The sequence below is a fragment of the Hemicordylus capensis genome, chromosome 1 (genome assembly GCF_027244095.1).
Source record: "Hemicordylus capensis ecotype Gifberg chromosome 1, rHemCap1.1.pri, whole genome shotgun sequence".
NCBI lineage: Eukaryota > Metazoa > Chordata > Lepidosauria > Squamata > Cordylidae > Hemicordylus > Hemicordylus capensis.
Window position 1 is genome coordinate 331,838,078 of NC_069657.1, and position 25,983 is coordinate 331,864,060.

General features: G+C 41.5%; 1 protein-coding gene across 1 annotated transcript in view; it reads left to right on the forward strand.

Annotated features, from left to right (window-relative positions):
- The window catches only part of LOC128339212 (uncharacterized), a 40,391-nt gene that overhangs the window by 8,350 nt on the left and 6,058 nt on the right, over window positions 1-25,983 (forward strand). The window contains exons 3-16 of the mRNA XM_053282749.1: window positions 3,207-3,310; window positions 4,667-4,802; window positions 4,906-5,109; window positions 6,566-6,752; window positions 12,203-12,324; window positions 15,127-15,327; window positions 17,300-17,421; window positions 18,117-18,345; window positions 19,736-19,938; window positions 20,592-20,747; window positions 23,159-23,249; window positions 23,995-24,132; window positions 24,724-24,875; window positions 25,124-25,235. Of these exons, the coding sequence (XP_053138724.1) occupies window positions 3,207-3,310; window positions 4,667-4,802; window positions 4,906-5,109; window positions 6,566-6,752; window positions 12,203-12,324; window positions 15,127-15,327; window positions 17,300-17,421; window positions 18,117-18,345; window positions 19,736-19,938; window positions 20,592-20,747; window positions 23,159-23,249; window positions 23,995-24,132; window positions 24,724-24,875; window positions 25,124-25,235 (2,157 nt within the window). The remainder of the gene's footprint in view (window positions 1-3,206; window positions 3,311-4,666; window positions 4,803-4,905; window positions 5,110-6,565; window positions 6,753-12,202; window positions 12,325-15,126; window positions 15,328-17,299; window positions 17,422-18,116; window positions 18,346-19,735; window positions 19,939-20,591; window positions 20,748-23,158; window positions 23,250-23,994; window positions 24,133-24,723; window positions 24,876-25,123; window positions 25,236-25,983) is intronic.

Here is a 25,983-nt window from a genome sequence, read left to right on the forward strand (position 1 = left end):
TTTGGGGGCACTTTTTCCCTATTACTCAGGGAAGGGAACATGATGACTTCCTAGGAAGGAATATGTATATGAGGGAGGATCCGGGGTGACTGGGTCTGTCCCACCTTGACCTAAGATGCTCTTGCGAAGGCTTACCCTGACAAAGCAGTCCATGCAGACCAAACCACACTCCTGCTCTGTTGGCAGCTTGCTGCCGATAGCCTAGCACTCTCATGAGAGAGCCAGTCTATTGGGGAGGACCATTGGGATGAACACCCTAGGACTGCATACTCATGACTTGAGCATACCCAACAAAGGGGCCCCTGCCTGTGTGGGGCTCCCTCTCTCTCTTTGATTAAAGACAGAACTTTTGTACTTCAGCCCCCTCCACCCATGGGAAGCCTTGCACAGACACAAGGAAGACACAGATACTTGTCACAAGGAAATTGTTACACTCCATGTGTCTGAGCCTAGCCACATGTGCAGATGGGGGAACACCATATGCAGGGACGGATCTTTACTCCCTTTCAAAATTCCGGGTGCAGTCCGTCATTGCTCCATATGTAGATCGGCCACCACAGGGAATCGTGGGAGATGGTAGCCCTGATTTCCAACAATTCCAGGAAAGTGAGATTGTTGTTTCGGGGCACAAGAAAGTGTGCACCGGTCCACATGGGTGGACTGGCTTGCAAGGGGTATTCTTTGACAGCTATCTGGTAGCAGTCACCAAGACAGGAAGAGCGGTTGTTGGGGCACCCTTCCCCATAGCTTTCCTGTACAGAGCAACCTGACTAGATATTTATTTTATTTATTTAAAATATTTCTATACCGTCCAAAATTTGCCTCTTGGGGGGGGGATATAGAGCCCCCTCATGGCTGGACACTCCCGTGAGAGAGCTATACATGGGGAAAGGGGTTGTTTTGTCATCACACATTATTAGAGATTCTCCCCGGTCAACAGACATTTCTTCTCATGAGTTGTGAGGGGGTGTCCCCATGGCCTTAAACTCTTATGAGTAAGCAGTCTGCTCAGGATAAGCCTCCGTCGCCATCACATATGAAGAATCTCCATTCTCAGTATTGGCAATGTTCCTGCTGCCTGGCTCTTCTCATGAGTAGGTGAGTAGCTAGGTAGCACGAATACCCCTGAAGGGGATGGGCCCTCCTTCCCCAACTTATTTGTGAAAAACAATAAATTGGCTGTCCAAGAATCCCTGGTTGGCTGCCTTTTAAAGATGACCCCAGGAACCCTCTGCCCGCCAAATGTCCCTGTCCCTGTCCCTGTGCTGTAATGGAGTGCCCTGTTTATCTTGCCACCTGGAGTGTTTGTGCTTGTGAACATACATAATTGTCACTTTATTCTTGGGGAACGAACCACTTACTGACTGTCCTGTCATCCTATCCCCTTTCCCCCCGTGCTTGCCAGGAAGGGGAAGCAAGGGACAGATTGGGGAGAGGGAATGCTACTTTACTGCTTGACAGGCTGAATAACAACAACAACTTTGTTAGCCACCACATAACTAATTGTTCTCTGGGCAGCTCACAACAGAGGATTAATACATACAATACAAACACATGACACATTAAATCATAACAGACAAAAATAGGTGAAAATAAAATACAAAATACAATACAAAGCAGTAAAATTTGTTAAAAATTAGATAAAATCTTTAAAGCTGAATTTAAAAACCCAAATTTAAAAGGCCTGGGTGAACAAAAAGGTCTTTACCTGGCATCTAAAAGAACAAAGTGATGAAGCCAGGCAAATCTCACTGGGGAGGCTTTTCAGTGGGTGCAACCACTGAAAAGGCCCTCACCCTGGTAGCCATCCACCTCACCTCATTTGGCAGGGGCATCCGGAGGAGTGCCTCCAAAGAAGATTTTAAGGTACAGGTAGGGACATATGGGGAAAAGCGCTCTTTCAGTAACCATTTTGGCTGGGGACCGGGTTGACACATTTGGGAAGGGACATGGCAGCATCCCTGTAGCCAGGCAACTACATAGCTGTATCAAAAACTGGAGGGGTAGGGCTATTGCTCAGAGAGGTGGCCAATGAAAAGCTCTTGGAATGTTCTTGTTTTTGCTTTTAACTAATGTTTTACTTTTGTTTTTATCTGGTTGTAAATCGCCCAGGGACGTAAGTTTTGAGCAGTATAAAAATATGTTAAGTAAGTAAGTACCACAGGCATGGAGCGGGCACGATCCCAGGTGGGTCTATGACTGCAGTTTCAAAAACCTCATGGAACCACGGTTATGGCACCTTTCATGTTCGGACATAATGCTTCGGTGGCCAAACTTCCGGTCTCACTGGCGAACCTTACTGCAAACGAAATATTCAAATTGAAGTTTTGTGACGCAAACCTCCAGTCGCTTTTGCCACGAAACCGTGGTTGCACAAATTTGGATGTAACAGAGTTCCAACTTCTGCCCCATTTAACTCCAATGTCTCATTACATCCAAATTCAGGCAGTGTGAGTCAGGGTAATAAGCCTTTCCCCTGGTGGCTATCCTGGTCATGTCCTGTAACTGACAGTATCATTTGTACGATGTGCCTGTGACTTAAACTGACCTCATATACCTCAGTTGGAGACATGCAGAGAGACTGTGCACTGCTCTTTGTTCCAAAATGTAATCTACTGTCCATTATTTCCTAGTTCTTTCTTGGCTTCTGTAGTGTAAATGCTTTTTAGTCTAGTTAAAATGTGAAAATCCAAACACTTTCACATTTTGAAATGTGGAAAAAAAAATCCAAACAAGTATAGTAACATAATGCTTTATTGGAATCAGCTATAAAATATCACAGAGCAGTGAGCTAGCTTTTGAGTTTCACAGAACTCTTCCTTGTGCATGATGTTAAAAATGCAGGAAGGAAGAAAAATAAATTGCTGGTGGAGGACATATTGGAAGAAGCCCAGTTAGCAAATATGCTGTAGACTTAAAATGACAACTCAGGAAGCTCTTTGCAGACAAACTAGGTTAGATTGGGACAAAGAGTAGATTGGGGGGACACGAGTTTGCTTTGGGAAGTGGACATTAGTTTGAAACAGACAGCAAAATAAAAGTTTTATCTTGTGCCTGGTGAACTGCAATTCATGCAGATGGTCTGGGATGTCCTGGTGTGAGTATCATATGGAGATTCCATTGTTCATACTTTTAGATTGTTGTGACACTAGAAATGAAAAGTGTGTGTGTGTTTGACCATAATAACATTTCTTAAACTTGTACAGGAACAAACAAGTGATGGTGATGTTGATCCTGCTGTGGCAATCCATGTGGAAAATGCCAGCCTTAACAAGGGTTCCACATTTTCAAGAAAGGAGAAAGACACAAGGTGAGACGTATATTCCCATCCCTCTGTGTGTAGCACATATTTTCATGTTTAAAGTGTGTGTGTGTGTGTGTGTGTATGTGTGTGTATGCCCATGTAGTCATAAAAAGATGAAAAAGTACAGCAGAAGTACTGGTTCTGTTACTGGCATGCTGCTGCCATGCTTTTTACAGAAATACACACATATCTGGTTTTAATGGTATGCATAGGTAGTCTTGGGGAATTGCACCAAAGATACTGATGGTACCCAGAAAGGAACTGGGCATGAGATGATGATGATGATGATTTTGCATTTATATCCTGCTCTTCCTCCAAGGAGCCCAGAGCGGTGTACTACATACTTGAGTTTCTCCTCACAACAACCCTGTGAAGTAAGTTAGGCTGAGAGAGAAGTGACTGGCCCAGAGTCACCCAGCTAGTATCATGGCTGAATGGGGATTTGAACTAGGGTCTCCCTGGTCCTAATCCAGAACTCTAGCCACTACACCACGCTGGCAGTGAGTCTATCTGATTCTAAATGCAGTGATTGTAATCACTCCCATCACATACACACTGAAAAGGCAGGGAATGGACCTGGCAACTCTTTCTAGGGTCTATAGACTACTAATGGAGGACAAGTCTATCAGTGGCTACCAATCCTGATGGCTGCAGACTACCTCCATGTTCAGAGACAGGATGCCTCCAAATACTAGCTGCAGAGCAGCAACTGCAGGAGAGGGAACATGCCTTCATCTCCTGGTGATGTGGCTTCCCAAGGCTTCTGGTGCTTCTGGTGGGCCACCGTGTGAAATAGAGTGCTGGACTAGATAGGCCTTAGGTTTGATCCAGCAAGGCTGTTCTTATGTTCTTATGTAATGCTTCCCTTATACATGCATATAAAGAACCAATGTGTTGGACATAAGTTGAAGCCAAGGTAGAGTGTTGGACTAGGAGCAGGGAAACCAAGGTTCAAAACCTCACTCAGCCATGAAATTCATGGGGTGACCTTTGGGCTGATCCAGCAGGGATGTTCTTATGTTATCTCTCAGTCTAACCTGCCTTCTGTTGTGGTATTGTGAGGATTAAAGGGAGGGTACACTGTCCTGAGGAAAAGTGGGATAGAAATGTAACAAATAAATATGTGTTTGTACTTATATACAGTTATGGATATGAGGTTTGTATTCACTGACATTCCCTTATATGTGATCGTACCAAAATATTCTGGTTCCCTCTTCTACATGCTATTCTGCAATGGAAGTTTCCATGTGAGTGATTTCAACAGGAAGTTCACTTCTATAAGAGATTATTTAATCTAAATATAGCTTAGAAATCTCTTTGAGGAACAGTATTTTAATTGAATTTTCCCGTCTTGGATAAAAGCTATAGTTACACAGCCACCTTGCAGCTGCTGGGGTTTGATGAGGATGTAGAGGCCAGCACCAAGAATGCTACCATGAGCAAAGGAGCCTACTTGTCTCTCCTTTATTTGCGTCACTTAAGAATTAGAGAGCTGCAGGTAAAAATAAAATTCCTCAAAACCTTGTGTAAGAGTTATATAAAAGTGTAAAGGCAGCATAAGATATATTACTCCTGTTGTTGTTATCATTTCATTTGTACAGAGAGTTTGCCTGGGAATCCTTAACTACTTTAGATCGGTTGAACGGACACTAACAATCAGCACCTCGGGTCTTTCCTTGAGTGCTGGTAATCTGGTCTCCAATGCGGAAGATTCCTGCTGGGTAAACGCAGTCAAAGGAGGCATTGGTGCCTTTGGTGGTCTTGGTTCTCATTGCTATATACATTATACACCAGCTGACTATAAGGTAAGGCATATGATAACTTTGTAAATGGAATACACATAAATTTAAAAAATGCCACACTAGGACTGGCAAAGATACCATGTTTTATAGAGTAAATTTTATATTTTAGAGGGTGCTCTATATAGGGAATCTTTAGGGAATCCCCAGTCCCCTTTCAAGAGGAAATGACAATGTGTGTGTGACAAACTATATTTACCCAAGTTGATAATATGTGGAGCAGAAATGAAAGGAAATATGCTTTATGTGCCAATAATTTTGGGGTTCTACATTTGGCAAAGGCTATACTTTCTCATCTGCCAATATGCAGATTAAAAGACAGACACTCATAGGCACAAAGCCTCCCTTCCTCCTCTACCCTGTGACCTGCCTTTCCCCACCACATCCATAATCTTTCTGAAATCCCAGATGCTTTCTACTCCGAACATTAGCTAGGCTTCCCAAGTTATAAATCTTTCTCCAACTAGAAACTTAGCTGTCCTTACAAGATAGTTGGTTCTAAGCTGAAGGGCAATTTAAAGGGTATTAGGACACAGAGAGAGTTAAACATCTCCAAGGCTAGAATCCAAAGAAGCCCTACTTATGTGCAACTTACTTCCATATACACCTGAAGGTAAAGGTAAAGATAAGGTATCTTCCTATATCACTGCTGCCCGATCTAGGTGTTTCCAAGGTTTTAGGCAGGAGTCCTTCCTAGCCCTACCTGGAGATGCTGCCAGGGATTGAACCTTTCTGCAAGCAAAGCAGATACTGTACCGCTGAGCTTTTGATCCCAAAATGCAGCAGCAAAACTCTTGACAGGGTCAAGACTCATGGACCATATAACACTGATCTTACGGGAGTGCATTGACCAGTTTGTTTCTGGGTGCAATTCAACATGTTGGTGATTATCTTTAAAGCCCTTCATGGTTTGGGACCAGGGTACCAGAAGGACTGTCTTGTCCCACATGAAACTGTGTACCCTACGTGATCTAACAGAGAGGACCTCTTGCATGTCTTTCTTCCAGATGTTTGATAGCCACTGTTTATTTGCAGGGCATTCTCTGCTGTGGCCCCTTTACTTTGGAATGCAATCCCAAGGGAGCCTCGTTGGTTTCCCCTCTCTCCTGTTTTAGGTGGCTGGTGAATAGGGTTTTATTCAGGTGGACTAAGATAGATGTGTTTTTAGTAGTTTGTTAGTGGTTTTAATGTTGTTGTTATTAATTTTCACTTTTATCAGTTGCCCTGGGACCTTTTGTAAAGGTGTGGATTATCAATCTTAAGAAAGGAAGGAAGGAAGAAAAGTTATAGTTCCCTTATGTGGAGCTTCCAGATCTGACCACTTGAAATAGGATACGTGTCATAGCAGCCTAACAATTAATTAGAATGTCTGGCCAACTGCACCAATGTACTTAGTCATGCAATAAAATGCATACGCATTGTAGTTTGCTTCATCATTTCATTTGGTAATCTTTTCCTGCAGGTTCACAGTGCGCAATTTATGGAGTTTGCTGAGATAGAAAATCACGATGATTTTTATACTACAAAAGATGGCTACATCCACACACAGGATCAGCGCGGGGCTTATGTAATGTATGATGTAGCCCTGCAGGACTTGCAAGAGGTAGAAGAGCAGCTTTTACTTCTGGCATCCCACTACATTGAGAAAGGTAAGATATTGATACAACTACCAGCGCTGCAATATCTGTGGTAGAACAGTGGTAGAACAACTGCTTTGCATGCAGAAAATGCCAGATTCAATCCCTGGCTTCTCCAGGTGGGACTAGGAAAGACCCACCACCACCCTGAAATCCCGGAGAGACACTCCAGTCAGTGTAGACCAGGGGTCCCTAACCTGCAGCCCTCCAAATGTTGCCAAACTACAATTCTCATCACCCTTGTGGCTGGGATGATGGGAACTGTAGTTCAGCAACATCTGGAGGGCTGCAGGTTGGGGACCCTTGGTGTAGACAAGACTGAGCTAGATGGACCCATGGTCTGCCTCTGTATAAGGCAGCTTCCTGTTTCAGTCTAGAAGTTCAACAGGGAGTGAGTCTTTGACTGGGTGTGCTGATCACACACTGAGCCATTTTCCGCTTGTCTATTTATTGTCCTACACAGTGGTGTAGTGATGATGAGGGCGACCCCAGGATGAGATCTGGGGCAGCCCCCATTGCTACCTGCTGTTGCTATAACTCATCTGCTGCTCCCTGCTGGCATGCTGCTCACGCTCTACCACCAGTCCATGCTGCTTGCCTTTGCTGGACTGCATCACAGTCTGATGTTGGCATCATTCTATTATTAGAGCGCATGGCAGCCAGCCATGTGAGGCAGGCCAGCAGCAGTGGCAACGGAGTGGGCGAGCAACTGTAAAGCCAGTGAGGGCCTGGTGTTGGGAAGTTGCGATGGGGTTTAATGACATTGGGCACCCAGTGTCTGGGTGACCCAAGATGTGGGGTGAGCCTCTGGTGCTCCTTGGAATTCCAACAGGTACCAGCAGCCCAGGGACACCCCCCCCACCTGCATTATAGCTACATACCTGGTTCCACACTAACTCTGTTTAGTGCTTGTTTTTTAGCTGATACCGTATTTTAATATAGCCTGCATGCAGTTTTCACAACAGACCATGAATGTAGGGTTTTACAAACACACAGACTGAACCACTGGGGTTTTTGAGAATAAAATGTGTAAAATAAGTTAGTTGGCAAGATTGTTTTGAAAACATAAATAGCTCGCGCAACCCTCTTACAATGGGGAAATACAGCTCTTTTTTGCGACATACATGCAACGTTGTAGGACTAAAAAGCAAGTATAAAATCCAAAAGAAGGCATCAAAAATGTGAACGGCACCTTGCTGACAGCGCAAGGACTGTGATTTTGAAACACAGGCAGTACGGAATCACACTTAATGGACACGTAGTGACACTGTTGTAGCAGGTAATCTGGAAAGCATCCTGGAAGTACAAGAGCATCAAAATATTTTGAGTTACAAAGAAAGTACTATCTGAAGAGTCCGCTTGCTATTCCCTCAGCATCAGAAATTTGTCCAATAAGAGAGATCAGCTTACTTTTCTGTATCTCTGTACAGCTTCCCTCAGAGCATGGAATTACATGTGGCCTCAATAAATGCATGTTTCTGAACTTAAGTTTGTCAAGGTGATATAGTGGGTGCAGGGTGTGGGAAGGCATATGAAGGAAAGATTTGGCAGCAGGAGGAAGAAGTTCTTAATCTTTCTCATGCATATTGGTTCTTCCTTCAAATGCCTCCTTGGGCTATTTTTTCTACATCAGCCTTATTTCCAGTCTGGACGTCTGGCTATGGGGAAACATGAGTTAAAACTAGTTGGCAAGGGGCATTTGCAGAAGCAAATAGGCAAGGGAAATCACCACTGCAAATCCCTGTCCCTGCATTTGTTGGAGATGAACTTCCAGTGCATCGACCTTTTGCACCAACTGTCCTAATGACCACTAGGGGCATTGGGAGTAGAGACAGTGAGTAAGGGTCTCCCTATCTGTCCCTATTCTATGACCCCTAAACTGACTCTGCAGCACTTCCTGTGCTGAGTCACAATCCTTCCTTGCCTCCTAGAGAGCAGATGGAAACATCTATCTCTCTCTTCTTACCTATCCATTATGTAGTCCTTTAGATTAGATATAGGTCTTTCCTATCTAAGTGTATTTAACCAATAAATATTTAGTGTTTAGTCATACAAGGATCTCCATGTGTTTTCTCTAAATAGCTGCAATATCCAAACCATCCTCCGCTGCCTACTCTGTAACTGGAGTGTGTGCTCATTCCTTAGTGCTCTGCTGTTTTACCTATTGTGGGTAAAAATCAACAACCTCTAACAACATTACTATGATGAGGCCAACATGGGTTAGGAAATCTGTGTGTATCTCTTAGATCCAGCCAGAGATGGTAGCTCTAAGAGAAAGTGCCTTTGAGATACAGTATCAACTATTAGGGATGTGCACATTGATTCGGGTACAGACCAATTTGTACTCAAATCTGCCTGATTCGAGTAATTTGAAGACAAAACAAATCACCCCTGTGGTCCATTGGCTAGATTTGGGTACAAATCGAATTGCACCTGATTTGATTCAAATCGATTTGAGATCTGTATCCCTCCTATTAATTTCCCCAGATTCCCAGCTTTCATTTTTTTAAAAAAATCTAAGCTCTAGCCCTTGTAGAAGTGGAGTTATGGAGCAAAATATGTGGTAACTATTTTTCAAGTGTTTGGATTCTTTGGCGTATAATAACTTCTCCTCAATGAATCCCTATGAGGATTCATTACACACCTTCATTTCTTCTATTCATTTTGACTATCTTTTCTACAGTGCCAACTGTCAACTGCCATTTGCCAACTACACCCCCTCCCACCCACAAAGCAGTGGAGTATTGCTCAGTTTGTTCTAGGATTTTTTTTTTTCAAGAGTGTAGGCTCTTTAGTGTCTTTGCTGAGCCATTTTGGAAGGGCGGTATAGAAATTGAGTGAATGAATGAATAATAACCTTTCCTCATAATGAATCCCTATGAGGATTCATTACACACCAAAGAGTCTAAACACCTCAAGAATTCCTAAAATATAAACTGAGTACCCAGTAGCTTGTGGGTTGCAGGGTAGCTGGAAAGTGGGATGCCACTTATTCCCCACCCCCACCTGCAAAGCAGTGGGGTCAAAATGAACAGAAGAAATGAAGGTGTGCAATGAATCCTCGTAGGGATTCATTATGAGGAAAAGTTATTATACAGCAAAGAATCCAAACACTTGAAAAATGACTGCACATTTGGCTTCATAACTCCACATTTACAAGGGCTAGAGCTTAGCTTTTTTTTTTTTTTTTAAATGAAAGCTGGGGATTCATGTTAGGGTTAGGATATGACAACTTCAAATCCCCATTGTTTCCTATGGCAGAAATGTTCAAAATCAGTAAAAACTAAAAAAACAAAAACAAAAACCACAACCCCATGAAAAATCAACTAAGTGTCCCAAGGCCTTGAAATCTGGTTGGTAGGTCACACCCATGGGGATCTACCCACCACCCAAAGTGGTCTGAATCCAAATCAAAGCCAAGCAAATACAAATCAAATCTGGGGTGATTTGGAGGGTGTAGATTTGAATACAAAACAAATCAGGGGTGATTTGTTTGGGGCACAAATCGAATAACAAAATTGATTTGTGCACATACCTATCAACTATCAGAGGGGACTGCTGCTGATGTCTGCCATCATAGTTTTTATGGTCACTGTATACACTAACCCCTCATGGATCTTGCTCATCCATTTGAACTACCAACAGTCAGCATGAGAATAGACAATGTTTCTGTATGAACCGAACAGAACAGGAAGCAAAAAGGTAACAGAATTGCAAGTTGTTATCCAAAAGAATAATCACCTGGAGGCTTTACACACATGGCCTCCTCCGGAATGGAATGCGCCAGTCCACGTATTATCTGCATTTATCCCCCAAGTCCCTGCAGGCTATCAGGGATGAGTACAGACATGACTCTGTTTCCCCCCGAGTTGAGGCTGGGCATTCTGGCTTAGCCTGAAGTATGTCCTCCCTTTAAAAATCCTGTATTTCCAGCAGCTTTTGGGACCCCCCCCCCCCCCGATGTTTTTCTTTGATGTACGGAGGGGCCATTGCCCATAGTTCAGCCTACTCACACTTTCATGTGTGTTTTTAAAAAAAATGTCTGCTGGGTAGACTTCTGTAACACCAAGTGTCATCAAAGTTTGACAGCTCCATCTGGTATGCTCTTTGAGTGATTTGCTATTGCTGGGGGTGGGGTGGGGGAGGAGTTGTGGCAGATTGATACAGTTCTGTGAAGGGAGTCCAGAACGGGAGGGGCAGGGAGGGAGAAATCCCTGAGTTAAACGCAAGCAAAATGTGTGTCTTCCTATGCTTTCAAGTTTGGCCATCAAGGGAACACAGCTTACATATGCAGATGTTTGGAAGCTTAACAATGGAGACTGCAGGTTGGGGTTTAATATTCTGTTGTTTTGACTTGTCACTTTTGCGGAAATCCAGCTGGCTGCCAAACTAAAAAGAAGGGGAATACTGAAGGGAGGCGTCTTGCGCCTGCTCCTGGGATCTGATTGGTTGGAGGAAAAAACTAGAACAAGCAGTGGGAACACACATAGGAGAAAGATCACAGGGAGTGTGGGGAGGAGCCCATGGCTATGTAAACTTTCCATCTAATCCCCTGAATTAAACTGCTTCGAATCTAGTATGAACTAGATTCGCTCCTTGGATACCCTGCGGCATGAAGCCATCTGTGAATAACTCCCAGGGAAGCATGCCAGAAGCTCTCCTATCAGAGTGCCTGTTGCTGAGTGATCAGGTTTTACCGCATTATAACAATCTTCTATAATGATCTGTTATAACATGACAAAAACAATCTGCAGTTATTTGTTTATTTATTTTATTCGATTTCTATACTGCCCCTCCAAAAATGGCTCATGGCAGTTTACACAGAGAAATAATAAATAAATAAATAAATAAATAAATAAATAAAATAAAATAAAATAAAATAAAATAAAATAAAATGGCTCCCTGTCCCCAAAGAGCTCACAATCTAAAAAGAAACATAAGATAGACACCAGCAACAGTCACTGGAGGTACTGTGCTGGCGGTGGATAGGGCCAGTTACTCTCCCCCTGCTAAATAAAAGAGAATCACCACATTAAATGTGCCTCTTTGTCAAGTTAGCAGGGGTCTAACTTCACTGAACAGAAACTTTGAAATGAATGAGCCAGTGCCTAATGCATTGGGACTCCACAAAGATGTATGTGAAATACTGTTCCATAATCTACACAGAAAACCAGCAACTTCAGGCATGTATAGTATGGAACCACAATTTGTTGATTAGCTGAAAGCTCACCGGAGTGCTCAGCTGGATTTTGTTACATCTGAAAATTTGATTTGTATTTGGACTGCTCTGCTGCTTTATGTTGAGTTGTGTGAAGCAAGGAAGGCTTTTGCCAAGGAGAAATGAAGGTGAGGAATAAAGAAGTGTGTTCCTATTGTAAGTGGGAATTATTATCTACTAATTTTTTGTGGCCTCTTAGTCTGATGGTTTCTGTGGGAAAGTTTGTTCTCTTTTCCCCCCCAAGGCCACAAAGCAGACAGTGATTCCAGTAACTACACAGCATGGGCACATGAATCAGTGGATCGTTCTGCAGTACTGCTTGACCTTTGGACTTGTGAATCAGCATTTTTAGAAAATAAATGGCAGGTACATTCTTATTTAAAATGAGAGTTCTGAGAGCACTTATTACAATCAACTTAGCATGTGGGTGTTTGGGGCTCTGCATACAAAGAGGCAATACCATCTACATTTCCAAAGAGTTACTGCTTGCTTCTCTTGATGAAATTCAGCTTCATAGTAACACAGAAAGTCTGCTTTATAGTAAGGAGGCCCATCTACCATCTCTCCCCCCCCACCCCCCGCTTTTTCTTGTACAGTAGATGAAATTCAGGAATTAGTAGAATTCTTTCTGATACACAACATAATGCACAACATAAAAGCACAAATGAGTCACTGTCCATGTCCAGTGACTCTGCATTGCAAAGGATAAAAAATTAGTGAAGTGTAAACAAGAGTAGCAGAAGAAACCAAAGGTAACAAGATCCCCTTTATGTAGCAGAAGCAATGATATAGTGCAGATATTTTCCCCCTTGGCCCCTGTATATGCAGAGAGTACAAAATAAACACAGTGAGAGCCAAGCAAAGTGATGGGCATTATCTGCTGCCTACAATTTCTTAGGTTTGCCTCAACTCAGTTTTGAGGATAAAGACAGAAAACAACTTAGAGATGAATATATTGTGATTTTGAAGTTGTCCTTTTGGTTTTTAGAGTGAGGCTGTGAAGATAAAACCATACTGAGGCATGCTAAGATAATCACTCCTGTTGAAAAGCAGCTTTCATCCTTGTCTGAACGTGATTTGGCACTTATCACTTAACACTCACACTACATGAGAGAAATGCTGATCTTGTGGTAGCAGGCATGACTTGTCCCCATAGCTAAGCAGGGTCTGTCCTGGTTGCATATGAATGGGAGACTTGATGTGTGAGCACTGCAAGATATTTCCCTCAGGGGATGGAGCCGCTCTGGGAAGAGCAGAAGGTTTCAAGTTCCCTCCCTGGCATCTCCAAGATAGGGCTGAGAGAGATTCCTGCCTGCAACCTTGGAGAAGCCGCTTCCAGTCTGTGAAGACAATACTGAGCTAGATAGACCAATGGTCTGACTCAGTATATGGCAATTTCCTATGTTCCTATGTTCCTAGTAATATAACTCACGTACAGCATTCCAGGGTGCATGCGGAAGTTGCAGCCCTGGTGCTGTTGCACCCGAAAGTTCTCCTTCCACACACTCTTTACAGTTATGCTGTTTGTCTGAAGACAAACCATAAGCATGATGGTGGGCATTTCCATGATCAGCAGCCTGGGGTGTCCCAGCCTTGGAAATGCCCACCGTCCCACAAACCCCGTAACTGTGAAGAGTGTGGGAAGGGAGAAGATTTCAGGTGCATCAGTGTGGGGATATGACTTCCACGGAGTGGAGGAGGGGATTAGCATCTCTCTTTTCCCCACACCTATGGGGCTTATGTCTTTACAAAGTTGAACATACAAAGCTAAGTGATAGCTGCGTGTGTTTTTAGGCAAGAATAAAATAAAAATCACATGTGCTTTTAGGAAAGCCACTTCTGTAAAGAGAATTCTCAAGCCATTTTGGAACTTGAGTGTATTTTGGTAAGAAACAGACTAAGATAGTAAGGCTTTAACAAGATGTGACATACAGTTATATGTACATTTTCTGTCAGTTTTTTTTACTCCAAGAGCAACAGCGCTGGGAGGACATAGTTTTCAGCAGAGGACTAGTGTAAAGAGGAGTAAGCTGACTGCATAATCTGTTCTTATTTTTTTCTTGCATTTAAAAGTACCTCCCAACTGCTTTTTCCCTAGACTGTAGCAGAGGAGGAGGAACCGAGTCCTCTTTTCTCCTGTGGGTGCAGAAGCAGCTTGGTATATGAGATTATGAGTACAAAAGTGGGTGGGTCAAAGAAGTTAAGGAAAATATACAGAAGCTGAACACAGGAACATAGGAAGCTGCCATATACTGAGTCAGACCATAGGTCGCTCTATCTCAGTATTGTCTTCACAGACTGGCAGCAGCTTCTCCAAGGTTGCAGGCAGGACTCTCTCTCAGCCCTATCTTGGTGAAGTCAGTGAGGGAGCTTGCAACCTTCTGCTCTTCCCAGAGCGGCTCCATCTCCTGAGGGGGATATTTTCCAGTGCTCACACTTCTAGTTTTCCATGCATATGCAACCAGGGTGGACCCTGCTTAGCTAAGGAGACAAGTCATGCTTGCTACCACAAGACCAGCTCTCCTCTCAGCTGCAGATGCCACCTGTAGTTTCAGCCTAAAATGTACACACACAAAAAGTGTGAACTCTGAGCAGCAGCGGTCACCAAGAAGGATTTGTGTAACAGAACATTGGATTTTTTTTCCACTTGCTGACATTCAGACTGACAGGGTATATACAGAAGAAAGTTTCACATGTGTAGTGTGGGAAGGTGATTTTCATTTATCCCTTCCCTTCCCTCTGCTGCCCCCGATGTTCCCTGCAGATATGTCCCTGAGGGTCCTGCAGCCTTATTTTCAGGGAGCATCAGGAGCAGCAGATTGGAGGAGGAGGTTAGCAAAAATCCCCCTTCCCCTGTTGCACGCACACACAAAATCATTCCATGCATGTGTTGTTAGTCTGGATATTGGACACTAATTCTAATACCTTAAATTTATCTAAACCACTAGTTTGAGGGTTTTTTTTATTACAGTTGGCACAACATTTGAACAGAAAAGAGTTTGAGCAGAAATTCCCTGGCTAAAATGTTACCTCAAGCACTCAGCTTTTTATTAGCTCTTGAGAGGGACTCCTTTATTAGAAAATTAATATAAAGCACATTAAAAATAACAGAGTGAGAGAGAGAGAGAAAGCTTTCTTGAATATTTTTTGTTTTGAATATCTTTTCAGCTTCTGGATAGTTACTTTGAAGCTTACCAACACACTTTAGACTCGGAAGAAAGATGTACTTTGGCCCAAGTGATAACTGATATCATATACAAACGACCTCGGTTTGATTTCCACCTTGGATATTTTGTGACTATCTACAACAATGAGTGCACTTGCCTAAAGCTTCAGCTGCAGCTGGTGAGGGATATATTGAACCAACAGGTGAATAGACTTCAAGTTTGAGCCCTGGCTATACAGTAAACAATTTGAACTAAGGCGTGTTGTGGTCAGCTTTGAAACCTGTCCCCATTGACATGAACTGTTCTGCCATATGTGAAATCAACATTTTCATTTTAGCAAGTGAACACTAGGGATGTGCGAAACATTTCGGATACAAAACGTTTTGTACCCAAAACAGCCTGTTTCGGGTGTTTTGTAGACAAAACAAAACACCCATTTTCCAGATCCAAAAGTTTTGTATACAAAACAAAACGTCCCTGTTTCGGCTACAAAACGTTTTGTTGTTTCAGACCTCCATTTTGTGTTTGACATCTCTTTGAATTTCCCACCCTTCCAGCCTTCTGATCGGTGACCTAAATCATGGGCTGACCTGCTGACAATTCCCTCCTTGTTCTGCATTGGCTCTTTTGCTTCTTGCCACTCTTTACTGACCCCACATTGGCCAAGGGAAGGATTGCTAACCCATGGGGTGCTGGGTTCTGTTGATTCTGTGGTGTTCTGAGTGTAGATTTTCTGGTAGCATATGAGAGTGGATTCTTGTTTTTCACTGAAAATCTCATATGCTACCAGAGAATCTACAATGAACACCTCAGAAACAACAAAACCCAGTACCCCACGGGCTTGTGGGTATGGAAGTGGTTGGCACCCTATGTGCACTACACAACCCCTCGCTCTGGGCAACCCCAGTGTCCCCCAAGTGGAATTATGGGGCTGCTGAAACCTAAACCTCCATTATTCCCTATGGGAGAAATCTTAGACACTTAAACTTCATCAAATCACAACAAATCAGCCCTTTGCCCAATTTCTTTGAAATAATTCTGGAAGTTTCCTTGCCCCCATTGGGCACTACCACCCACCACACTCCACTCTGGGTCATCCCTTTCCCCTTGATTTGAAGTGATACATTTGCTGGAATCTCCATTATTCCCTATGTGAAAATTCTTAAAGATGTGTAAACTTTAAAAATTCACAAAAAATCAGCCCTTTGCCTAATTCCTTTGAAATTTGGCTGCTAGCTTCCACCCATTGGACACTACCACCACCACCCACTCTTTTTGCCCTGGGACCCTTTTTAAAAATCCAATCAATTTGGATTTGGAAAATTCAGCTACAAAACAAAACAGGGCTGATTCGGATTCAGAAAATTTGGGTACAAAACAAAACGGGGGTGTTTCAATTCGGATACAAATCGAAACAAGAAAATTCCAAAATGCACACCCCTAGTGAACACTGAGTTGGACTTAGGAGACTTCCAGGGTCCCTTTCAACTCTAACATTCTATGGGTATCATCTGGAACAATGTGTGCACAAGACTGCTAGCGCAAAGCATTTTTTTCTGTCCCTCCTCTTTTCTGCACCCCATGAAAAGTCATTCTTGAGAGCCCCTCAGCAATGGCATGGGATGTGGTATGAGTGGCCACAGAGGGAGGGAGGAGTCCCTCCAAACCATGCATGGTTGCCTTTTGCATGTGAAAGATGGCTTCTCATGGTTTCCAGAGATTCCTCCCTCCTCCTGCCGCCACCTGTTCCATGCCATTGTTGAGGAAGAACCCTTGACTCCCAGGAATGGCTCAGGAGGTTGCAGGGTGGAAGAAAGGGCAAGGAAAATGGTTTGCATTAGTACTGTTGTACAAGCAGTGCTCAGGATGCTACCCTATGATTCTATGCCCAAGTTGTATGTTAAAATTCTTGAACGCACTATTGGAAACATATATGTTAATTGTAAATTTAGTAATAATGTAATAATGTAAATATTTTCCCCCAGATTTTGGTAGACAATAGAAAGTGAATGGAAGGCATTTTTACTAGATGAAATCTGGCAACTTGATCCTTGTTTCACAATATGTGACTGCAACATTTCACAAATGCTGGCATAGTATCATGCTCTTGAAAACTTCCCAAAAAATCTCTATATTTAATCTTAGAGGATATTTTTTGTTTGGTCAACTTTCAGATAGATAATCAGCGTAAATATAACCATAAGATTTGGCGTGATGGTCCCAAGGGTGGCATCAATGAATTTGGTTTTCCGCCATATATAATTGAAAAAAAGTTAATTGCTCTTAACAACAGTCCGTGAGTAATGTTTTTCTATCTAATATGCTACATGTGTTATAATGTAGCCTACTATTGCTGCCCTTGTTTGATGTTAATCTTACAAACCGAGAATCATCCCGCTGTTGTTCCCTTTAATTAAAGTGACTGTGGTTAAAATAAACTAATCCAGATGTAGAGCTTTTGCTGGAGTTTCTCTTGTGTTTTCTTTCTTTCTTTCTTTCTTTCTTTCTTTCTTTCTTTCTTTCTTTCTTTCTTGTTTATATTCTGATCCCAGGTACAATACTGCTCAGGGCAGCTCACAGAGATAATAAATCAAATAAAATTATTAACATCCCACTTACAAAATTAAATTCTGGTTGTAAACAGCTAAAAACTGCCTAAACTGCCTTGGGATAAGTCTTATGAATTGAACAACAAATAAAAATAATAAATAAAAAACAAAATTTAAAACTAAAACCAATTTTACAAAAGTTAAAAAGCCATTAAATCTTCTCATTTTTACTGACATTCTAAACTACTTTGTGAAATTTTTTGTTGTTGTTGAAAAGCAGTATAGAAATTTACTAAACTAGCCAATGACCTGTAAAAAATGATAGGTGAAATGATAAGAAAACGGTTTTTGGTTGTATGTGTCACTTGTCTGCTTATGTTTGTCTGCCTTCTTGTCACAATCCTATTCTTTTATAATTCTTTCCCTCTTTTTCTTTTTAAAGTTCAGCTTTGAAGAACACTTATTTGCTAGAATTCCATCCCTCCCTTGGCCTGGTGGCTCTGATCCCTAAAGCTCTGGGTCATGTCCTTCAGGAGTTCCAGCACATCTGTAAGCCAAAGACAGCCAGTGGGGCAATTAACCTGGAGAATGAGGTCCTTCAGCTTGCAGTGGACACATGGCTCACCATGGAAAGTCCAGAGTCTTTTTATGGCTCTTCAGTTCAGAAAGATGTGTGTTTGTTTTATATTCCTTAAATATGTGGTAGTTTCTAATTGCTTTCAAGTAACTTGGTCATCTGCAGCCCAGGATAGGGACTATGATGCTTTAAGCTGCTCTACAACTGGAAACCCCCACCAAACCTGAGCAATTCAGGAGGTTCCAGGCCTCAGGAGTAAGGTGTTGGTCAGGAAGCTGGGACTAGCTAAAACTGGGTTTACAAAGCTGGGTATAAAGCAGCTTCCTCACATTGCTGATGCATCAGCACTGAGCAGCCAGAGCCTGAAGGCTTTATAGTGAGCCTGCTGACTCTACCTGTCCCTGGATCTTTAATCTTGAGCATGTATGGGACTTATTGTGTCCTTTTCAGAATAGGCCAGGTCAACTGGCCTCAGGCTGCCAGATCAGCACTGTGTCCCCAGATCTGAGTTTCAATATGAGCCTGCCATCAATATGAATTCTCAGGGGTCATGAGGGAAGGTCTGAAGCTAGGCAGGGGATGTTTACGAAGGACATTGGGTTCCTTCCAAAGAGGTGCCATGGGGGGCTGTGTGTGGGGGACCATCCCTAAGAAAGCATCCAATAAAGCTTGGTCCCCATCTTTACTGGGTGCTGCCACAGGATCCTGCTCTTCTGTGTCTTCAGAGGAAGTCTTAACAGGTCTTAAGTCCAAGCACTGAATTGTCCACGCTGTGGTTGAATGGGACTCATTTACCTAGAAGGGAGCTAACCTAATACAGTATAGGTCTACTCTTGGCACCAGAACAATGTCATGTTTTGATTTGGGTGGACTGGACAGTGTCAGGATTTCCCATTGCTGTGGTGTTTTTAAAACGTCCGTGGCCTATGTTGTAGGCTCTATGTAGTCGTGTTACTTTTAATGAAGGGTGGATAGTATGAAGCAATTGTCTGTTAAGCTTATCATTGTTCCTTGATTGGTATAGCTCAGTAAAGCTTTCAGCATAAACTTTAAAGGAATTTCTGTTTATAACTGGGCAATTTATTTCATTCACTTTGAAAGGAGCTCCTTGTTGTGCATATGAAAAAATTAATTAGTGCCTTCCATTATGCAAGGAGCTATTATGAGTTGTTCTAAACCTTGCCCAAAATTAACCATGTTAGCTGAAATGTTACTACTACATCAAGATACCTGATATAGATATACCTGATATTATATATTTCACACACACATCAAATCTTTTCAACAATAAGATAAAAAATACATTACAGTGAGAAAGTAGGGCCTATATAAAATACTGGTTTTTAAATTTGTATAACCCACTTTTCCATAAAATCTTCTGAAGGCAAGAACATGATCGCTATAGTAATACTGAGTCAATAAAACCATCAAATAACAATATTGGTTTTTATTTTAAAAAATTTAAATCGTATGCTTCCCGCTAGTTATTCACAGATGTTGTGGCTGAAGATCCTTCTCTTGTGAGAGAGATTGCTATGTCAGCATTAAAATCAGGAGCAGAGGAAGAACAGAAACGGATCAAAGGAAAACAAGCTTTTATTCTGAATGTCTTCTCAAGACTTCTTGAACTTCTAACCCTCCGTCATCGACTGATAGAGGCAGCAGTAGAAAGTGCACAGCTGGGCAGGTCAGTAGAGAGCATTTAGGATGGAAATGTAAAGAGTTTTGCATGTTATCCAAAAGCAGCAGTAGCAACAACAGTCATATAATTGCCCTTAAGGAATTTTCCCTGCTTTTATTATATTTTTGGGTTTGTTGATTAAAATGTATACATATCCAGATTCTCAGCACCTATTTAGAATCTTGTTGACATCTTTGTCTTTTAAACCACTGTGTGGACAAATCGTGTTTTCATCTTCTGTCACACCATCAGTCAAAATGTCCCCCTCCTCATCCATTCAGACTCATTATGGGCTTAACATTACAATATTAAACAAAATGTAACTGTCACAAACAAAGGTACAGTAAAACCTCTTTAGTAAAACCCAGCCGCTAGACTTTCCTGTCCCTCTTTTATTTCTATCTAGGTGAAACCGTGCTGCAGGCCTGTATTAAGAATATTCCTAGAAAGTTGCATAAAACTCTCTCTTTTTTAAAATGAAGTTCTTAAATTACCAATACATGTGTGGAGACTAATTGGAGTTCAACAGGCAGTAAGTTGCAGTTTTCTTGATGACACTGGCAGTGGTTGAGGAACATTTGCAAAGTTAATTTCTCTAATGCATGTCCTATAAAACGCATTATAATGGAATATATGAGTGTATATATTTTTTCTTTTAGACTCTACAAAGAATTTGCAGGAGAAATGGGTTTTGATGAGTTCCATTTGTACTTAAGGCCTGTATACTTTGAATTTGCAACTCACAAAGAGAAAGCAGACCAACCCCCACCAATATTCATTACATCTTTTCTTGAGGATGACAGTTGTGTGGATCGGTAAGCCAGGGCTTTGTGGGCATTTTAGCAAACTTTTGTGTAGATCAACACCAAGTTCAACAAGTCAAGATGGGAAAAAAAAATTAGGTTTGGTATAGAACTGTGACTCCTTGTTAAGCATTCCATATTTATTATATTCTCAAGCACTGGGTGCTCACATAATGTGACTCTAAAGCTCTATAGTTGTATTAATTACCTATTAAAAACACCTAATAATTTTTTTTTATTATAAAAATAAAATAAAGCAACCTTTAGTATAATTTTCTTTAATTAGTAAACTTTCGTATAATTTGTAGACCTCTGCTAACTGGCAAAGAGGCACCTTTTAAAGTTATAGCTTTTAAATATTTAGTAGCTTTTTATAGCTTTTTAATATTTAGTAGCAATTGTTCATCCCAGCATAGCACACTTCCCAGTGACTGTTGCCAGTTTTGTCTGTGCGTGTGTTGAGTTAGTCTTTGGGCCCTTTGGGGACCACCTCCTCCTACATTTTAGCTATATAAGCTGCCTTGAGAAGCTTTTGTTCTCAAATAAAAAAAAATGGTGGGCTCCTTCTCTAAAGGTTTTCAAACAGAGGCTGGGCAGCCGTCTGTCAGGGAGACTGTAGGGGTTTTTTGCTCTGAGCAGGGGCTTTGGCTGGGAGAACTCCAGGGTCCCTTCTAAGTCTAAAATTATATGAGTCTGTGAAATAATTTTCATAATAATCTAATACTGTCAATGGAATAAATGAGGAGAAATGCAGATAAGGAGTGGAGTTCAGGTTTTCTATTATTATTTCTTATTTATTCCTTACATTTGTATACCGCCCCATACAAACAAGTCCCTGGGCAGTTCACAATCTAAAAAGCATTAAAACATGTACACAATTAAAACAATTTAAAATAGAAATAAAAACTCTAAAACCCAAAGTTTTAGTTTAAAACGATAAACTAAAAGCCTGGCTAACCAGATGTGTTTTCAGGTCCTTGTTTAAAAAAACAAAATTGAGGGAAACCCTAATTTCATTAGGAAGTGTATTCCAGAATCCCGGGGCAACTCTGTCTAGGCCCTTGTCTAAGGCCCAGTTTGGAGTTGCTGTGAACCAATCCAGTGGCAACCACAACCAGACCTTCTCAGATTATCTTAATAGGTTCCATGCTCATTCAATAGGGTTAGTTTATCTTAGGGTTCCTCTGGCACTAATATTTAGTCACAAAAACCTAGATGTTCATTCCAATTTAGCTGGACAGGAGCTGCCATCCTGCCCTTGCTAATTGTGCTTGGAGAGTAAGTTGTGGACACTCTATGTGCAACCTGGGCCAGGCAGCCATCCCAAGCAGCCATACAGCCCTTGGATGGATGCAACACAGAGAAAGAACATTCTGGCCTTGCTCTGGGTATCCAGAGCCAAATGTTGTGGTATGGCAACCCTGAGCATTCCACCTGTCCTTGTAAGAACCCAGTGGCCTATCCCTCCTATCCTTGTCTACTCCACCATGACTGGAACAGAAATGAGACCTGCATGTCAGGAGGCTTGTTCACTAGGTGCCAAGGAGGGTGTGGTTTGCAGGGAAGTGGTCAGATGTGCCACATAGCTTCTGCTGAATAACAAACAAGAGGGGCCATAGACTGTGCCATACGTTTAAAATGCCATATCTGTTGACCTAGGCTTCCAGCCACCAGGCCAGGCTCACCAATACCATTCATTCATTTGTTGTTTGAATTGGTTGTCGGATGCCACTGTGCAGTGCAGGTTTTACAGTAAAACGGCCTGGCCTTCCCGCCCCATCTCATTGTTTTGCAATGGCAGCCTAGCAATTTAGCCCACATGCTCTCCCATGGGCTAATGTGCAGTGGTGTACTGCTCTTTACGGATTCTGTCCAGGAAGATGGAGTTGAGGTTTGTTCTCAAAGATTAATCTGTAGATTTTGCAGTCTGTTTGGTGCCTATCTTCCATATGAAACCAGAATTATACTGGCTCTCTCTGTTCAATCACAAACTTTAGTGGAATGAATTATTTATCATTAATATACTTCAGAAATCTGTGGTAGCATTGAGAAACAGATAACTTCAAATCGATCATACAAAACTAATACATCTCAGAACTAATACATCTCAAAACAAGGAATGATACACATCTATGTATTTTTAAAATGTTGCTTAAATGATGATCAGCATTTAGGAATGTGTTTAACTTTGCCTTTCCTTCAATGATGTAATTGGAAGCATGTTATGTGTAGTCCTAAATGTGTAAAGAAAGGTTGAAATTCTTTGTAATTCAATGTGAAAGGTGTACAGAAGAAGAAGTAAGGTGAGCACTTTTCTCTTTTATTTTAAAATCTAGGCTGAGGAGAATTTGAATTCTATCGATTCTGAGGTTTTTGGTTGGTGTTTTGTTTTGTTTTTAAATAAAAAAATCTTTCTCCTGCAGATATATTCCATCCAGCTTAATGCTAAGCATCCAAGATATTGACAATAAAATTGGAAAATTTAGCTTTCGCACAAGAGAAAGCATTCTTCAGGTGACTGGATTATTATTTTTCAATCCATCTCAGCATGAAGCTGTTCTCTCCTCCTCCTCCTCCTCCTCCTCCTCCTCCTCCTCTTTTAGCTTATTTGTTGTGGCAAAGAGGCCTTGGGTTGTCACTGGATCCTGTGCACATTTATTGGGAGTACGTCCCAAGAACTCAGCAGGGCTTACTTCTGAATAGATGTGCATACAATTGCCATATAAATTCCAGACTCACCATTCCCAAGATGAAGCAGCTACTGTAACTATAAGTGCTGAACAAATAATAAATATTGTGAAATATTATGTATACTGTGAAAGCGATGATTATGTCCCATGCTCTCTCAGGGGTCTTTCTTCCCATGATGCATCTAGCCAGTACACTTGAATAGCAGTGGTCCAGGGATGGAACAAGAGTAATATGTTTTCTGAAGAAAACATTTCAGTGCTAGTGACAGTTTCAGAATTACCAGTAGCAAATTTATGACCAACTTATTTCAATCCATTCACTTTCTCTATATGGCATCCCACGTTATTATTCTAGATTGTAATGAACTGTGTTTCAAGATTCCATGTAGGATAGAGTCCTGTATCTGAATGTGAGTGAAAGAAAATATTCCAATGCTCAGGCAAGCGTATAGTTATTGATGAGCCCAAAGATACAGGCAACAATGCCAAGAAAGAATCTTGTAACAATTTGACATAATGGTTATATGATTCATAATCTGTAGTTTCTTTTGTTTCATCTTTACCTTCAGCTTTTATTGCAGTCTGGGGTGGAAAATTTACAGACTGCTCTTGCCTGCCAGGTCACTCATAAAAACATGCTCCTCGTTGCTGTTCAACAGGCTGTATTTTGTGACTTGATGGAGCCCATACGAACTGTGGATATGAAGGTTAGCATTCTCCCCACCCCCACCCCCTGCAAAAGTCAAACTATGCATCACAAAGAGTTATGTGTAACTTTCCTCTAAAAAACTGCAGTCAGCACAGAGGAAGGGCAGGTGGGAAGGGGATTATATCTCTTTGTCTGCTTGAGGTTTTTTCTCTGTGTTTTTTCTCTCACATGCTGTTTTTTCCACCTGAACGTATAGGTTCTAGTGTTCCCTGTTACACACCTTGCTGCACCCTCTTAGCGTTCAAACAGCACATGCCAAAATGGCAGCTATAATATTGCTAAATTGGGTACTGACCACTCTAGTGGACATATGGTTCATACCAATCATTCACTGCATGAAGGTGTGTTGCATATGGAGTTTTATGTAAGAACATTACCTAGAAAAGACTTCACCACATCATAAATTACTGTGAAAATTGCTTTTTAAAAAATAATAATCATGTGGTGTAAAAATTTCGTGCTCAGTTATGAACATCTCATATATGGCTTTCACATCTACAGGTATCTTCATTATTGTACTTAATCTCTCCTTTTCAATGTGCTTCCTGTACCTCTGTGCTATGTAGAAAGTATGTGCCTTACATTTCAGGAAGGAAGCCTGAGTCTGAGGAGCCAGAGCAGCTCAGCAAGTGGCAGAAGTTCTACTGCTGCGAATGAAACAGAAAACCAATTGCTGGCAACAATTCCATTGGTTTCATATTCTGTTGTGCGTTTTGCAGCTGGACGCTGCAATCTGAAGAGGTAACTTGATTGTAGAATGGATTGCAGAGTCCATTCTGTGTACGTCTGTGTAGCATGCCAACAAGGACTCTCAGGCTAAACTGAACCTAGAGATCCATCCAATCATGTCATAAAGTTGAAGTACTAAATACTTAAAATGTACAGATTTGTGCAGAAAATACTTGTTCAGTTATTCAACTTGCCTTGTAACAGAATAACATTTTCAGTTATAGTTCACCTCAAGGAGAGTGTTGTCATTAATTCCCTAGGCCTCCGGAAGCTTTTGTTTCCATTCAGTTGGAGAAACAAGGTCCACGGGACATGATGCTAAACACATTCATTCAAAAGAAACAAATCCTGGGGAGTAGAATGCAAAATCCTGTAAGTGTATAAAAAAATCCTTTAGGAATTAACTTACCTTCATGTTTTTAGAATGACTCACAGTCAGCCTTGCCATTATGTTCAGGCTTTGAATTTGTCAAAAGAACCTTATCATAGTAGTTCTATAATGAGAGTTATGGCGAACAAAAGGAAATGTGTCTTGCATGTGTTTTTGTTTTGTTTTGTTTTGTTTTGTTTTGTTTTGTTTTGTTTTGTTTTGTTTTGTTTATATACTGCCCTTACCAAAGAGGCCCAGGGCAGTTTATACTAACATTAAAAGAACGTTACACTAATATTAACACTAATATTAGCGGACAAGAATAATGAAAGATGTATTCATTTAGCAAGAAATGTTGGTATGATCCTAGCTGCAGAACTGAAAATGGGTGCTACTTTGCTCAGTTATTGAGAGGTGGTATTATGCCCTGTGGAGAACCCTCTGCATGGAGGTGCTTTCTCCACAGTTGCCTGGATCAAGGCATTCATAATTAAAATTTAAAACTACTACTACTACTACTATTGAACTAGAATTAGTTGGAAAAATATATTTTAGTTTTTTTGCATGTCTCTGTCTATTGCTACCTTCCCAGAGCTTTTGGGATTAGATTAGCTAAACTGCAAACAAAAAAAAAACATTTTCAACACATCCAAGAAACCACTCCATAAGACAATAGGCAGATTCAGTGTCACTTGCTGAAGGACTCTTTGCCATTGCAGGGCTCTGTGTTGCTGATCTGTGGTAGAACAG